This window comes from Ambystoma mexicanum, chromosome 4q (assembly GCF_040938575.1).
Source record: "Ambystoma mexicanum isolate Mex_15411 chromosome 4q, UKY_AmexF1_1, whole genome shotgun sequence".
In the NCBI taxonomy this organism is placed as follows: domain Eukaryota; kingdom Metazoa; phylum Chordata; class Amphibia; order Caudata; family Ambystomatidae; genus Ambystoma; species Ambystoma mexicanum.
In genome coordinates, this window is record NC_090928.1 from 533,654,860 (window position 1) to 533,669,993 (window position 15,134).

General features: G+C 46.1%; 1 protein-coding gene across 2 annotated transcripts in view; it reads left to right on the plus strand.

Annotated features, from left to right (window-relative positions):
- Positions 1-15,134, plus strand: part of ARFGEF3 (ARFGEF family member 3) — a 1,236,769-nt gene that overhangs the window by 650,911 nt on the left and 570,724 nt on the right. For both annotated transcript variants that reach the window (XM_069608078.1, XM_069608079.1), the window contains exon 13: positions 11,870-12,036. In XM_069608078.1, coding sequence (XP_069464179.1) covers positions 11,870-12,036 — 167 coding nt within the window. The remainder of the gene's footprint in view (positions 1-11,869; positions 12,037-15,134) is intronic.

Here is a 15,134-nt window from a genome sequence, read left to right on the forward strand (position 1 = left end):
CGGCTCAGCTTCTCCCTCGTCGGAATCCCAGGTCCTGTGGCGACTTCTGAAGTTCCAGTCCCCAAAGCCCTGCTTTTATGCAGAAAACCTCCATTCACTCAGCCTAGCTGTCACTCAAACATGCTAAGTGGTGAGCCGGCCAGCTCACCACTTGGGCCAATCACACAAGAGTGCGACCTGAGTTACCAAAGTAACTCGGTCCAGGGTGCCTAAACCCCCTCCCACACCCCCTGTGGTACCCCGACAGAGTGGCACCACTTTTGGAGGCTTCTGTGGAAAAGCCCGCCAAAAAGTGGAACAAAGGGCTCGACTTGGGTTGTAGTCACAGAAGAGAACACAAACGCCATTTTAGAATCGAGTCTTGGCAAAAAATACCAACCGGAGAATTAATATTAATTAAATAAACCGGCGGTATGTTCGAGGCTATGAGAATTAAATAATTAAAGTTGGTAGCCTCGAACAATGGGAAAATCCCATAGGAAAATATTCGCGGTCGAATATAAAAAGTAGTTTCCACTGCCATCAGCCAAAACTCAATCAGGGGGGACGGAGACGTGCCCCCTCGACTAACAGACCCCGGGGCAATCGAATTGCCCCGACCAGTACGTCCACAATATGATGGTTTGTACTGGTTTCTGTTAATAATTTGGGACTAGTAAAGCCAATGGTAACTTTACATGCCCTGGGAGACAGTAGTCAGTCCCAGGGTATGGAGTCTATGGTGGGGTGTGACTAGGACACCCCTGTGTTACTGCACGGAGGGTGCTGTGTAACACACATAAGAAAAACACATGAGACCCTATGGAGTATAGGACCCCATAGCCCATTAAACACATTACCAATCAAAGGAATACCATGAATCATGTCCAAGAGTGGGAGGAAAAGAGTCTCACTCTTGGCAGGAGGAAAAAAAACAAACTCCAGAAATCCAGCAAAGATGCTGGGGGACTCACTAGGTTAGGAAATTCGGCCTAAAGAGAGTATTCTCCCTAACAACTGCCTTTCACGTCTAGAGGTCACTCCACAAGGAGCACAGGAGCCACTCTGGCCTTCATTGCAAATGTCCCTCTAGACAGCATTTGCAAAGCAGCTACATGGAGCTCAATACACACTTTCACTCAGCATTACTGCATTGACACTCATTCCAAGACAGATAAACAGGTGGGGCAAGCGGTTCTAAGACATCTATTCGCCCATGAACCTTCTCACATCCCACCACCTTCTCCTAACACTGCTCGCTTATCTATGCACAGCATGTGATCTAAGCAGATTCCACAAGGCTCAGAAGGGATACATCACTCACCGTAATCGTATTTCTGATGCTTGTATCTGCTTAGATTCACATGCGCCCACCCTTCCTCCCCGCGGAGAGAAGGCGCATGGATGCTTATAAGCTCGTCTGATACGTATCTGCTTGCATACACCTGTACTCAAGCTACACTTCATGCTGCCCCATGTCAGAAAAATAATCATCTGAGGGGCCTCAATGTGTGAAGGACCATGGGTACAGTGGACGTCTCACTAGGGATAGTATTACTGGCACGCCCTGTCGACGTCCCTTTTCGAGTTTCGAAAACAACTGTAATACTCTGCAGCTTCCACTAGATGTTGCCCTATGCACAGCATGTGAATCTAAGCTGATACAAGCATCAGAAATACGATTACGGTGAGTAATGTATCCCTTATTATGGCAGTTGCTAGTAATAGTAGTAGATACACAACTAGTTTTTGCCAAAAAAGTTGAAAGGAGAACAAATGGCTATTGCAAATGAGAATTGCCATATGTTGCTCGAGACTCCTAAACCAATCCTGACTTGGAGGCTTTTTGGGGGGAGAGAGAAGGATAACTTTCCAATCCTAGTTGCTGTAATTATTACAGGGTATTGCAATAATCTCCAGAGGAGATTGCTGAGAGTGCATCTGGGTGGAGCAGTCTATTTCTAGGAAGGCCTCAAAGCTGACTGGGTCCTATGGTGGAGAGGGGGAGGCCATCTTTGAGTGCGGAGTGACCAGACCCCTGCGCTATCTTTCCAGAGTGTCCTGAGGTGCAGCTGGCTTTCCTGAACTTTAAACGGAGGCTTTTTATGTAACTAGAACTGACCCCTGGGAGAACAAAGGGTGGGGCAGTCTGCTTGCCTTGAATCCTTTCCCTTTATAGTGGGTGTGGAGAGGCAAAACTGTGTAGCTCCTATTCAACTAAAAATATTAATTTAATGAATTCTCCATTTGGCAGAACACTGCGGGTGAATTTTGTTAAGTCAAAATTAACAAAGCTCTCTTCCCAATGTGTGCTGAAAAATATAGCCTATACATGAATTGGGTAATCCTTGTTGTCCTGCTGATTCCGACTTCTTTTAGGAAGCGGGGTGTCTTTGTTGTTAAATCAGTCCAACCTTTTTATCCAGCTTCCCGAACACAGGCCTTTCATTAGCGGGGGGTCTCAAATCCCCAAATCATTCCTATTTGTTTGTCAGAATTCCCCAACACAGACCATATTAAGGGGGCGGAGGGTCTGAAAAACAAACCGCTAAATCACCCTGTGTTTATTTTCAACCAAAGGTGTGGGCAAAATCATAATTGCCATATGTATTGGTACCAATATTGAAATCCTACTGCTACCCTTTTAATCCTGCAGGAAAACCAAAATCGCACGGCACTACATGATAATTGCTTTGTTTATAGATCAGTGTAATTATTTCTTGGCGTGAAATTTGCAGAAAGTGCAGAATTATGATTGTGTTCTGTTCAACTCACTCTTGTGATTAATTTATGCTGAGAGAAGTTGATTGTGGTGTGCCATGGATAAAGTGGTGTTTGACATTTTCATGCTAATTTCTATTACTTGTATTTAAATAAATACTAATATATTTCCCGTACACCGGCCTGGTTCTTGGCTCATTGTTAGCTCAGGGGAAGGGATACAAGGGGCATGATATGCTTCTGAAGTAGGGCTGAAGAAAATAATCAGTCAAATAGTTATTTGCGTGGGGAGGGAAGGAACTCCCCGTGTTGAGGGTGGTCTCTCAATAAACCGTTACAGAAGCAATTTGGTGCACATCACATTCGGAAGTTACCATTGTTGTTGGTAGCGGTCCGACGACTCCGATCCTCAGAGTGAGATCTGTGCATGGGTGGGTGCCTCATCCATGACCCACCGGGTGCCCGCGAGTGACCCACCCTCAACACCAATCGTCCGCTAGTACTCTTCCTGTCCTCACCTGTGTTAAATCAGCAGGAGTCAGACCTCTGAATGTCGGGGGGGACCGGCAAAGTTGCTGAGGCTTGCTGGCTGGCTGCGACTGGTACACTGGAGTGGCTGCAACAAAATGGAGCCCAACAACGTGCATACCTCCATTTGCCTAAGTGCGTATACCACTTAGCCCCGGCCCGCTTTCCAGGATATGATCGGTGGATTGGCCATGGGGTCGCAGGATTGGCCCAGAGGTCGAAAAAAATAAACAGGGGTTGCTATTGTGATCCCTGGAGACACTTAAATGACGTCCCTGCGCTGCGTCACAAAACAAAACCCCAAGTTCACCGTTCCTGTCCTCAGAGCCCACTTTGCCCTCCGTAGTCAACCAATCAACACCGTCGCTGGCTGCTCCCATCTCTCTATGCATTTGATATAAAAACAGTATTAAACATTTTATTGATACCCTTTTTTATATAAAATGTATATTTTGTATCAAATTGATATACAAATTATACGCAATTTATATCAAATATACATTTGATATAAGATCGATATCAAAACATTTTGTTATCTTTTTGATATAACATTTATATTAAATTGATATCAAAACTGTATCAAAAGGGGGCGGGACTAAAGACACCAAGGAGGCGTGCCCACCTGTCAAAATGTTGCATTGTGGAAAAGGGGGTCCCATGAACTACTTAAACAGATTGACACTGACTAATGTGATGGCAATTTGTTGTGGGTCCTCAAGTACATCCTCCTCTCCTTACTTCCTGCCACGACTTCGCCGTTAAACTAATCCACTTCACCATCTCCCCCCACCAGATTGCACGTTCCATAAGTAGTTATTCCGCATTGTATCTTAGACTTTATAGATAACCTACATAAATATCTCTGTGAGGGGACCCCAAGACACTTTTTTAAAGACAATACAAACTTTCAAAGCTTCGGCCATGGCCCAGGCACAATACGTGCTAGGCTCAGAACAACACCTCCACATGTATTATCAAACCCTGCATTGCTAAGGAAGGAATCACTCTTCAATAGTATGTTGTAGAGATAAATCTCATTTTTGTTATATTAAAGTTGTGTGCAAAAAGACATAAATCCAACATTTAGAGAAATTAAGACATCAAAATGGTTTGCTATAACAGAACAATCAGACAAAAAAACAGAAAGATATTTACAACACACAGTGCCAAAAAAATTTTTTTTGGGACAATCTCCAAATTGTGTGTGTGTAACAAACCCGACTCCTATTAGGATTTGCCAAGAAATTCACATATTGCAGTGTACATATTCAAGTCAACATTTGTGGAAAACACATAGAACAATGGTGGGTACACAACATTATTTTTCTTGCGTAAACAGCATTAATGTGCTGTAGTTTTGGGGGGAGTAGTGAGTCTACACCAGGTGTTTCAGCCGTTTCTAGGTGGGCTAGGTGTGCCTCATCTTTAACACGGCCTTCATCAGGACGGAGTTCTGTGTAGATTGACGTCTGTGCTGCAGGGGAAGGAGACTACAGTCAGGGGGGTGTCTGAGCCAAAATTATTTAGTTTGAGTGAATCACGTGTGGTTGATGTAAAATCAAAAAGCACATAGCTTACCTATGGGTTAATAGATTTCACAGGCGCTAAATTTGAGATCTGCTAGCCGCATGGGCTGGTCTCTGTATGGTCCTGTTGCAAATAACAGAGAACGAGAGAAGCAAAGGGAGGTTGAAGCTAAACATGTCCCCGTTTAAAAAGGCATGAAAAAAAGTTTTTTATTATATGCAGGGAAAAAAGTCTTACCTCTCGCTGGAGTTCGAAAAATCCTGATCCAGGGTGGTATCAGTGGGAAACAGACACAGCTTGCACAGCTAAAAAATATATATGGCTCAAGGTGAGTGTGGTTACCTAGTAACAACTGTCTCATATATATAGCAGTAAGTGCAGGGTTTATTTTAAAGTACCTGTGAGGGTTGCAGCATGGGCAGCCTGTCTGCCAAAAAAGTACGAGCTGGAGCTCCTCAGGCTGCTGTGTCACAGTTGAGACTGCAGGGGCCTGACTGCAAAGCGTTGGTAACGCTGTTGCTAGGTCCCTGTAGGTAATTATATGTCAGCCATCTTGGAATGGCCCTAGGATCGAGTGAGAAACAAAATGATGGATTCTGCTCCATCCGGGGGGGCACAAAAAAAGCTCAATCAATTATGGGTGTGATTAGTGTCAAAGCGTGTCTAAAAAGTTAATTTAGACAATATTGTTGACAAACGTTTGTCATGGCAACCGTAAGCATTGCGGGGTGGCATTGGTTTTTTATACTCTGAGACAACATAGCTAATGGCCCCATGAGGTTGTGATTACCGAAAATACTTCATTTCAATATGTTGTGGCATGGATCACAAAATGTTTGTGTCTCAGGAATCTCAGCAGAGAAAAACCATAATTAAGTAGGTGGACAGTTTGTATTGTATTACTAACAGCCCTAGAGGGTGAGAATTAGGGCGTGTCGCCTGGAAACTTAATACATAGTTTCATAATGACAGAAAACATTTGGAATTAACAAAGAAAGTATAGTTTTTCATGTAGGTGATTTCATACATTGACCAAAAAAAACACACAGTGTCATAATGTCTACTGACTTCTGCATTTCATGAAATGAAAAATGATCATAGTGTTAAGAAGTTCATAGCTCATACTCAATCATTGGGCACATGTCATTACAGGAAAGACTTCCATTCAACTGACACATTTAGACCAGCCTGAACGGAGTTAAGTCTGTGGACCCACAGTTGTTCTAATTGGGTCAGCGTTTTGTTCAGATCCCCCCCACGCTTTGCTGGTTTCACTTTTTGGAGGACAAACCATCTTAGATCAGTATCACTATGGTTCTTACTGATAAAATGCTCTACTAGGGGCTTGTCTGCTACCTTGTTCCTGATACCGGAACGATGTTCAGAGATGCGCATCTTGATGGCACGTGTGGTTTTTCCTATGTAGAGGAGTTTGCAAGGGCATTGTATTACATATATGACACCCTTCGTGTTGCAGTTTGTAAAATCTTTCATTGTCCATTTAACTTGTGCATGTTCGAAAGATTTCTTTTGTAGGGTCAAAGGGCATGCCACACATTGACCACATTTGTGATGTCCAACTATCTGAGGTAAATCCCATAGTGTGTTCTGTGTTTGTGGGGGTGGCTCTATGAAGGTGTGTACTAGAGCGTCTCTTAGATTTCTGTTTTTCTTGAAAGCAAAACATGGCACATTGTGCAGAGTGCCGGGGTGTTTCACCAAATGCCAGTTCTTCTTGATGGTTTTCTGGATCAATAGGCTCAAAGGTCCAAAAGTGGTGACACATACCAGTCTTCCCAAATCTTTTTTTGGTTTGTTTGCCAAACAGATTTCTCTAGGTGTATGTTTGGCTCTCTTTTTGGCTTGGTTGATGGCCTTTTTTGGATAGCCTCTCTCTGCAAGTCGTTGGGTTAGTCCTTCCGCATGTTGATGGAATTTTGCCAGGTCTGAACAATTTCTTCGTATACGCAAAAATTGTCTGTAAGGTAAATTGTACTTTAATCCCATCGGATGATAACTTTGGAAGTGCAACAAAGTGTTGCGGTCCGTGGGTTTTCGAAACAACTCAGTTTTTAGTCGATCCCCGGTCTTGTAGATATGCAGATCCAAGAAATCTATTTGGTGGTGGTCCCAATGCATGGTAAAATTAATGTGAGTATTTCTTAAGTTGATCCAACTGTGGAACTGTTGTAGTTCCAAAGGTGTCCCCTGCCATAAAATAATCACGTCGTCAATGTATCTCTTCCATAATGAGATGTTTCCTAGGAAGGGGTTGTCTGGCGTGAAGACATGGTTCTTTTCGTAGCGGGCCATATATAGATTGGCAATGTCCGGGGCGAAAGTAGCGCCCATACTCACACCTTTAGTTTGTTTGTAGATTTGGTTCTGGAACAGGAAGAAATGTTCAGACATTGCCAATCTAGTGCACTCAAGGATGAAATTTGTGGGGGTAGAATCTAAGTCTTCTCTGGTGTTCAGGATGTCACAAATGGCTTCTAGACCTTCTTGTTGTGGTATCGATGTATATAGAGCCTCGACATCCATTGTGACAAGGAGGCTATCGGTGGTGAGGATGATGTTGTCAAGTAAGTTAATAGTGTGTGTGGTATCCTTTAGGTAGGAGGGCATTTTGATTACAAAAGAAGGTTTTAGAAAATAGTCTGTGTAAAGGGACAAAGGTTCCAGGAGGGATTCACACGCCGATACAATCGGTCTACCGGGCGGTTTTTCTGAATTTTTATGCATCTTTGGGATGATATAGAAGGCTGGGATGCGTGGGTTGGTTTTGTTCAAGAACATCTTCTCATCTTCACATATCCAACCTTGCGTGAGGGCGTGGTGAGTGAGGCTTGCAATTTCGTCTTGGAGGACCTTGGTAGGGTTGTAGTCCAAAGGTAGGTAAGCTTCTCGATCGCCCAGTAGTCGTAGGCACTCAATGTTGTAATCAGAGGTATCCCAAACGACTATGCCGCCCCCTTTGTCTGCGGGCTTGATTGTGATTGATCTGTCGGTTTCCAAATTTCTCATAGCAATCCTTTCTTCTTTGTCAAGGTTATCGCTGTAGAAGTTGTCTTTTTTAAAACCAGCTAGTATGGTCTTGGTGACTATCTTCTCAAAAGTTATGATCTCGACGGGAGTCGAGCCAGGTGGAGGATAGAACTTGGATTGTTCTTTTAAACCTGTAGTGTTGTCTGACTTATTCTGTGGTTGTTGTTGTCCAGTGTCTCTGCACGAAGGTAAGTAAACTTCAAAAAAAGTTTCAAACGTACATTTCTGAAGAATTTCCGCAGTTCTAATTCAATCTCGAAAGGTCGTGCCTTTTGGGCAGGGACGAAGGATAAACCCTTGGCAAGGAGCCTTAATTCTGGTGGGGTCATAAAGCGGGTGGATAAGATGAAGACTGGTATCCCTGGTTCTGTTCTTGGTTTTGGTACCACTGGCGCGTTCTCATTCGCTGTCCTGGTTGCGTCGGTCGTCTCCTGGGTCTTCCTCTTTGTCCGCCCCTGGGAAAAAAAGGTTGTGGTTGCTGTTGCACTGTAGATCCCGGTAGGCTTGAGGTACTTCCACTCCCGCTGGAGGAGGTCCCTGTGAAATTGACTGATCTATTTCTCCGATTGTAGTTTTGGCTTGCTTGTAAATCTGTGTAGTATGTAGGTCTGAGAAAAGGATAGGTTTTTTCTTCTGAAGAGTTCGCTAGGTCTTTTTTGAACTTGTCCACCTTCCTGTCCAGTGTCAGATTTTTGAACTTGGTGATTTCCAACTCCTATTTATCCCACTTATCCTTAGCATCCTGAATGGATTTGTCTTCGAGAAACTTTTTTTCCAAATCGATTAATTCAGCGCCTTGTTTTTCACATTCCTCTTTAGCCGTGTCTATAACCAGAATCAACCAATCGCGGCTGCATTTATTTCCAACCCCACTAAAGTTTTTCGTGAACTTAGGGTTATCTGTAAATACCCTGGGGATGTTCCGTACCTGGAGGCCTTCGGGTATGTGGTCAATGTGTGGCATGCCCTTTGACCCTACAAAAGAAATCTTTCGAACATGCACAAGTTAAATGGACAATGAAAGATTTTACAAACTGCAACACGAAGGGTGTCATATATGTAATACAATGCCCTTGCAAACTCCTCTACATAGGAAAAACCACACGTGCCATCAAAATGCGCATCTCTGAACATCGTTCCTGTATCAGGAACAAGGTAGCAGACAAGCCCCTAGTAGAGCATTTTATCAGTAAGAACCATAGTGATACTGATCTAAGATGGTTTGTCCTCCAAAAAGTGAAACCAGCAAAGCGTGGGGGGATCTGAACAAAACGCTGACCCAATTAGAACAACGGTGGGTCCACAGACTTAACTCCGTTCAGGCTGGTCTAAATGTGTCAGTTGAATGGAAGTCTTTCCTGTAATCACATGTGCCCAATGATTGAGTATGAGCTATGAACTTAACACTATGATCATTTTTCATTTCATGAAATGCAGAAGTCAGTAGACATTATGACACTGTGTTTTTTTTGGTCAATGTATGAAATCACCTACATGAAAAACTATACTTTCTTTGTTAATTCCAAATGTTTTCTGTCATTATGAAACTATGTATTAAGTTTCCAGGCGACACGCCCTAATTCTCACCCTCTCGGGCTGTTAGTAATACAATACAAACTGTCCACCTACTTAATTATGGTTTTTCTCTGCTGAGATTCCTGAGACACATAAACATTTTGTGATCCATGCCACAACATATTGAAATGGAGCATTTTCGGTAATCACAACCTCATGGGGCCATTAGCTATGTTGTCTCAGAGTATAAAAAACCAATGCCACCCCGCAATGATTACGGTTGCCATGACAACCGTTTGTCAACAATATTGTCTAAATTAACTTTTTAGACACGCGTTGACACTAATCACACCCATAATTGATTGAGCTTTTTTTGTGCCCCCCGGATGGAGCAGAATCTATCATTTTGTTTCTCACTCGATCCTAGGGCCATTCCAAGATGGCTGACATATAAATACCTACAGGGACCTAGCAACAGCGTTACCAACGCTTTGCAGTCAGGCCCCTGCAGTCTCAACTGTGACACAGCAGCCTGAGGAGCTCCAGCTCGTACTTTTTTGGCAGACAGGCTGCCCATGCTGCAACCCTCACAGGTACTTTAAAGTAAACCCTGCACTTACTGCTATATATATGAGACAGTTGTTACTAGGTAACCACACTCACCTTGAGCCATATATATTTTTTAGCTGTGCAAGCCGTGTCTGTTTCCCACTGATACCACCCTGGATCAGCATTTTTCGACCTCCAGCGAGAGGTAAGACTTTTTTCCCTGCATATAATAAAAAGCATTTTTTCATGCCTTTTTAAACGGGGACATGTTTAGCTTCAACCTCCCTTTGCTTCTCTCGTTCTCTGTTATTTGCAACAGGACCATACAGAGACCAGCCCATGCGGCTAGCAGATCTCAAATTTAGCGCCTGTGAAATCTATTAACCCATAGGTAAGCTATGTGCTTTTTGATTTTACATCAACCACACGTGATTCACGCAAACTACATAATTTTGGCTCAGACACCCCCCTGACTGTAGTCTCCTTCCCCTGCAGCACAGACGTCAATCTACACAGAACTCAGTCCTGATGAAGGCCGTGTTACAGATGAGGCACACCTAGCCCACCTAGAAACGGCTGAAACACCTGGTGTAGACGCACTACTCCCCCCAAAACTACAGCACATTAATGCTGTTTACGCAAGAAAAATAATTTTGTGTACCCACCATTGTTCTATGTGTTTTCCACAAATATTGACTTGAATATGTACACTGCAATATGTGAATTTCTTGGCAAATCCTAATAGGAGTCGGGTTTGTTACACACACACAATTTGGAGATTGTCCCAAAAAATGTTTTTTTGGCACTATGTGTTGTAAATATCTTTCTGTTTTTTTGTCTGATTGTTCTGTTTTAGCAAACCATTTTGATGTCTTAATTTCTCTAAATGTTGGATTTATGTCTTTTTGCACACAACTTTAATATAAAAAAATGAGATTTATCTCTACAACATACTATTGAAGAGTGATTCCTTCCTTAGCAATGCAGAGTTTGATAATACATGTGGAGGTGTTGTTCTGAGCTGAGCATCCTTGGACCTATTCATTTGTATCTTTTGTTTTCCTAGTTAACCCTCCTGGGTAGAATAGGTTCCACACCAGGAGCCCTATTTTTTGATTCCAGGCACAATACGGCCAGGGCATGACCACAGCACTTTAAGGCATCACGCTCAGGCATGGCTCCAGGCCAGGCACTGCTGCCACAGGTACTGTGACTGGCGCATTGACGGCAGCCGGGCACGGCTTCCTATTCTCAGCGGCCATGCCCTGTCAGATTTGTCGACATTGTGATGGGCATCTTTGCTGATACCGTCTCTGAGTGATTGTGAGGTGCCACTTGCTGAAGATTTTTGCTTTGAGAGTTCTTTTACTGCTCCCACCCTTTGTTAAAAGTGCCTGCCTTGCAGCTGTTGGACAAGAGAGACGCTGCAAATTGATGTTGTTGCTTTGCCGAGGTATATGCATGTTTCGATTAGGTTTTGTACTTTTTGTTTCTCAACGAGGAGTAAATAGTAATATTTTTAGGTAACACACCTCATTGTACATCATTTCTACTATTAATGTGTAATCAGTGATGCTTATACAACATATCTAACAATTTCTCTACTGGGTCGCGTCCAGACGCCACTATTCTAACTGGCCCTACTGAGGTACCTAGGACTCCCATTTCTGTCCTACCAAGTATCAAACGAAAGGTTTAACACTGCAAAGGATGCTGGAAGCCACACCCACCTCTCTCTAGGGGGCGATTGAGCTTGGTATTCCATATAGTTTCCATCTGTGGGTAACAAATGAATAGTATAACCTCTAAAAAACAGATGTTAAAGTTTGTATATCATAGCACACTCTTTCTATTTCCTTGATGTCTCACTCAGACCTATGATAACGTGTGTAACCGTTTTAATAAGCAATATTTAATTACATACTGTAAGTAGCTATATCACTGACTCCAGGATGCAGCTTTCACTATTTCCTCAAGAAGGGTTCTGTCTCTGTTCTTGCAGGTGTGATGAACTCGCCAGGCTTGGAAGGGAACAGTAACATTAGCTTCCAGACCCTTCTGAATGCAGACAGCCTCTACATGGTGTCATACTATACCCTCCTTCTCAACCTGAAGCTCTGCAACTTCGACTACTACAGGAAGAAGCCTTCCCTGGCGCCCGTGACCCTGGTAAGTGATCAGCAGTAACCAGTGCTGGAAATTGACAACATTTACTGGCGGAACACCCCCCACCCCCCTAATCCCCCTGTGCGAGGGGGGACGGATTGTCAGTGGTGTGGGCGGGACTAGGGGGCAGAGCTAAGTGTCGAATGCCTTGAATATAGGATGCTGGTTTCTTTGCATAAAAACAAAGTGCATTTTGGGAACATAAGAATGACCACCAATTGATCAAACATGTCTGTTCTGGTAATTCAAAGATTAATTCCTTCTGAGCATGCAATGCATACTTGGTATGGTGCTCATTTCCTCTGTCAGAATAGTCACCCTGGCAGTAAAATGTCTGAAAGCTTGAGGCATATATACGGCTTTGGGTGTCTTTGGGTGTCTTTGGATGTCTTTGGATGTCTTCGTTTGAGTTTGGGCAGTTGATCAAAGGACAACTTTCAGATGCAGTTTGTGAAGTCATTGGATAGCAACACTGTGGCAGTGTGTCTCTATGCATGCAGCTGAGTGGCTCATATGCATGAGCGATGTAAGCCCCTAAAGTTGAGCAAAGCTCTCTGCCCCTAACTGCTGCTCCAGACATGGCGAGACTCGCCACATTTTCCTGAACGCTGTGTCTCAGAAGTAGCGTTCAGGAGACTCACAGCAGTCGGAGGCGGAGCTCAAATTGTGTCACTGACGACGGAAAAGACCACAAGCAAAATGGAGGAGGCAGCATTTTAACCGCTGCAGGGTCACGGCTCCTAGACCCTGGTACCCTCCCCCTGGGAAAGGGGAGGGCAGGGGGCAGAACAGCGCCAGGGCGGCAAAACAACCCAAAAGCCAGCGAAGGGCTAAACAAAGGAAGTGGGTGGGGTGAGCCGCCTTATAAGCAGCAGGGTCCGACGGCAGAAACATCTCGCTCCTGCAGTGGGACCCTGCTGACTCGCTGGTGCAGAAGGATTTCGTTTTTGGTTCGCTTGGAAGGAGGAGTTTGCTTGCGATTGCCCAGCAGTCTTGGTTGCCGTACCAAACGCATCGCAGCGGAGCAAAGGAAAGCGGGGCAGGAGCCCAGGACCGAGGAGGCCAGCTTGAGCAGAGCCGGCTCAGCGTGACGACGAAGGCGGGGCAGGAGCCCAGGAGCGAGGAGGAAAGCATGAGCGGACGCGACTCAGCCGTGCTGTGAAGGCGGGGCAGGAGCCCAGGATCCCGGGAGCGTCGGCGGAGAAAGACCGGAAGGTACGTCCGAGGCAGCAGCCCCGTACGAAGACGCCAGACTACACGGGCGGTCAACCACATGCGGGCCGCGGTGGGTTCCTGTGACCTAGGTGTCGGCACAGTCATCGGCTGCCGCCCCCCGGTGCCGGCACAGTCATCGGCTGCCGCCCCAGGTGCCGGCACATTCATTGGTTGCCACGCCCAGGTGCTGGCACGCTCATCGGTTGCTGCGGCACCGCACAAAGGAGGCAGGCGGACAACTTCAAGCGGTTGCGCTTGATTTGAGCACAGGCACCGGCAGCACCCGTTTTGGAGCCGCGGACAGTGCGGAAGGACTCGGACGCCCAAACGGGCTTCCAGGAGGCGGGCCGCACGGACTTGCCTGCGGTTGCTCGCTGCACATCAGGCCACAACGAAGCAGCGGGGGGTGGAAGCGAGCAGGTGGGCAGGCGCCAGCAGATCGGACAGAGCGGTCGGGACGCCCAGGGCCAGACCTACTTACCGGGAGCAGTGGGCCAGTGGAAAGGCCACAAAAACACACAGAGAGACCTGTAACAAGCAGGCGAGCACCAAGAGGTTAGGAGAGGACGGTGAGCATGGGGAACAGCAGCAGGCTTCCCAGGAGGGACAGGAAGCAGGCAGTTGGCCCAGCAGTAGATCCACAAACAATGGATCTTGCAGCCTTTTTGGAGATGGTCAGGGTGGCGGCAGAAACACATGGGCCGGATTGGATGACAACAATGGTGGCCCAACCGGGCCAGGAAGGGCTTGGACACAGCCAAGTGGTAGAGAGCTCACCTCTCATGTTTCAGGACAGTGCCAGTGAGGCAACGGTGGTGGAGGTGGAGATTCACAGTGTGGAAGAAGACGAGGAAGAAGAGGTCCAGGTGAAGAAAAGAAAGAGGACAATGACGGCAAAGGCTAAGGCGAGCAAGGAACAAGCTAACGGCACCAAGAGGCCGCGTCAAAAGGGGAGGGCGCAGGAGGATGTGGCCTTAACGGCTCCTACACCTGCTGAGGCTCCAGGGAACCGTGTGAGCCCACCCAGCACTCCTGCGACCAGAATGGTGGAAGTAGCTGGGGAAGGAACCACATCCCTGGAGATGGTGAAAGGTATGGTGTTGGAATGCATGCAAGCATGGGGGAAAAATGGGCAAGTGCCAAATGTAATTTCTAATGCCAGTGTAATGGAAGGAATGGTGAATAGTGTGGGAACAGCGACTCAGCACGGGACAGCCCAGGGCTTTGGGGCACCATGAGGCGGAAATGGGGGTCAGGTATGGTCTCAAGTAGGGGGAATAAGTCAGTTGCCACAGAAGAGCGGGATCCCACCCGGGGGATTTTTATCAGTCGGTCTGCCTAGCGTGGGTCCGCCTGGGGGGGTCCGTCATCAATCACAGATGGCTGCCGCAGCAGGGACACCAGGGGGACAGGAGTGGTGGAGTCAAGGGACAGGGGCACCTAGCACCACGGGGATGGTTCAGCCACCGGTACCAGTGGCCCCAACAAGTGCGCAAGCGGGCCAGAGTGGATGGGGGCAGGGGCCGGGGGTGGTCGTGGCAGGGGTGCAGAGCGCAGCGCAGCTGCCAGCGTCAGGCCTGACCAGCAGTGGACCAGGGGGAGCTTGGGGTCAGGCAACTCAGTATGGGAGACCAATGCCAGGGTTTGCTCCAATGCGGGCAACAGTGAATTCTTTGGTATGGCATGTTCCATTGGCGGTAAAGGAGATGTTGTGGAGGAAAGAATGTATTGACATCTTTGACTTATTAGGAATTGTGCCCATGGGGGGAGGACTGAAAGAGCTGTCCGAGAAGGAAAAGGAAAAGAGGGACAGGGAGAGCACCAAGGTTGAGCACTCCATTAACAATTGGCTCAAGGCTTATAGGATGTACATTTAGGGATGTTGG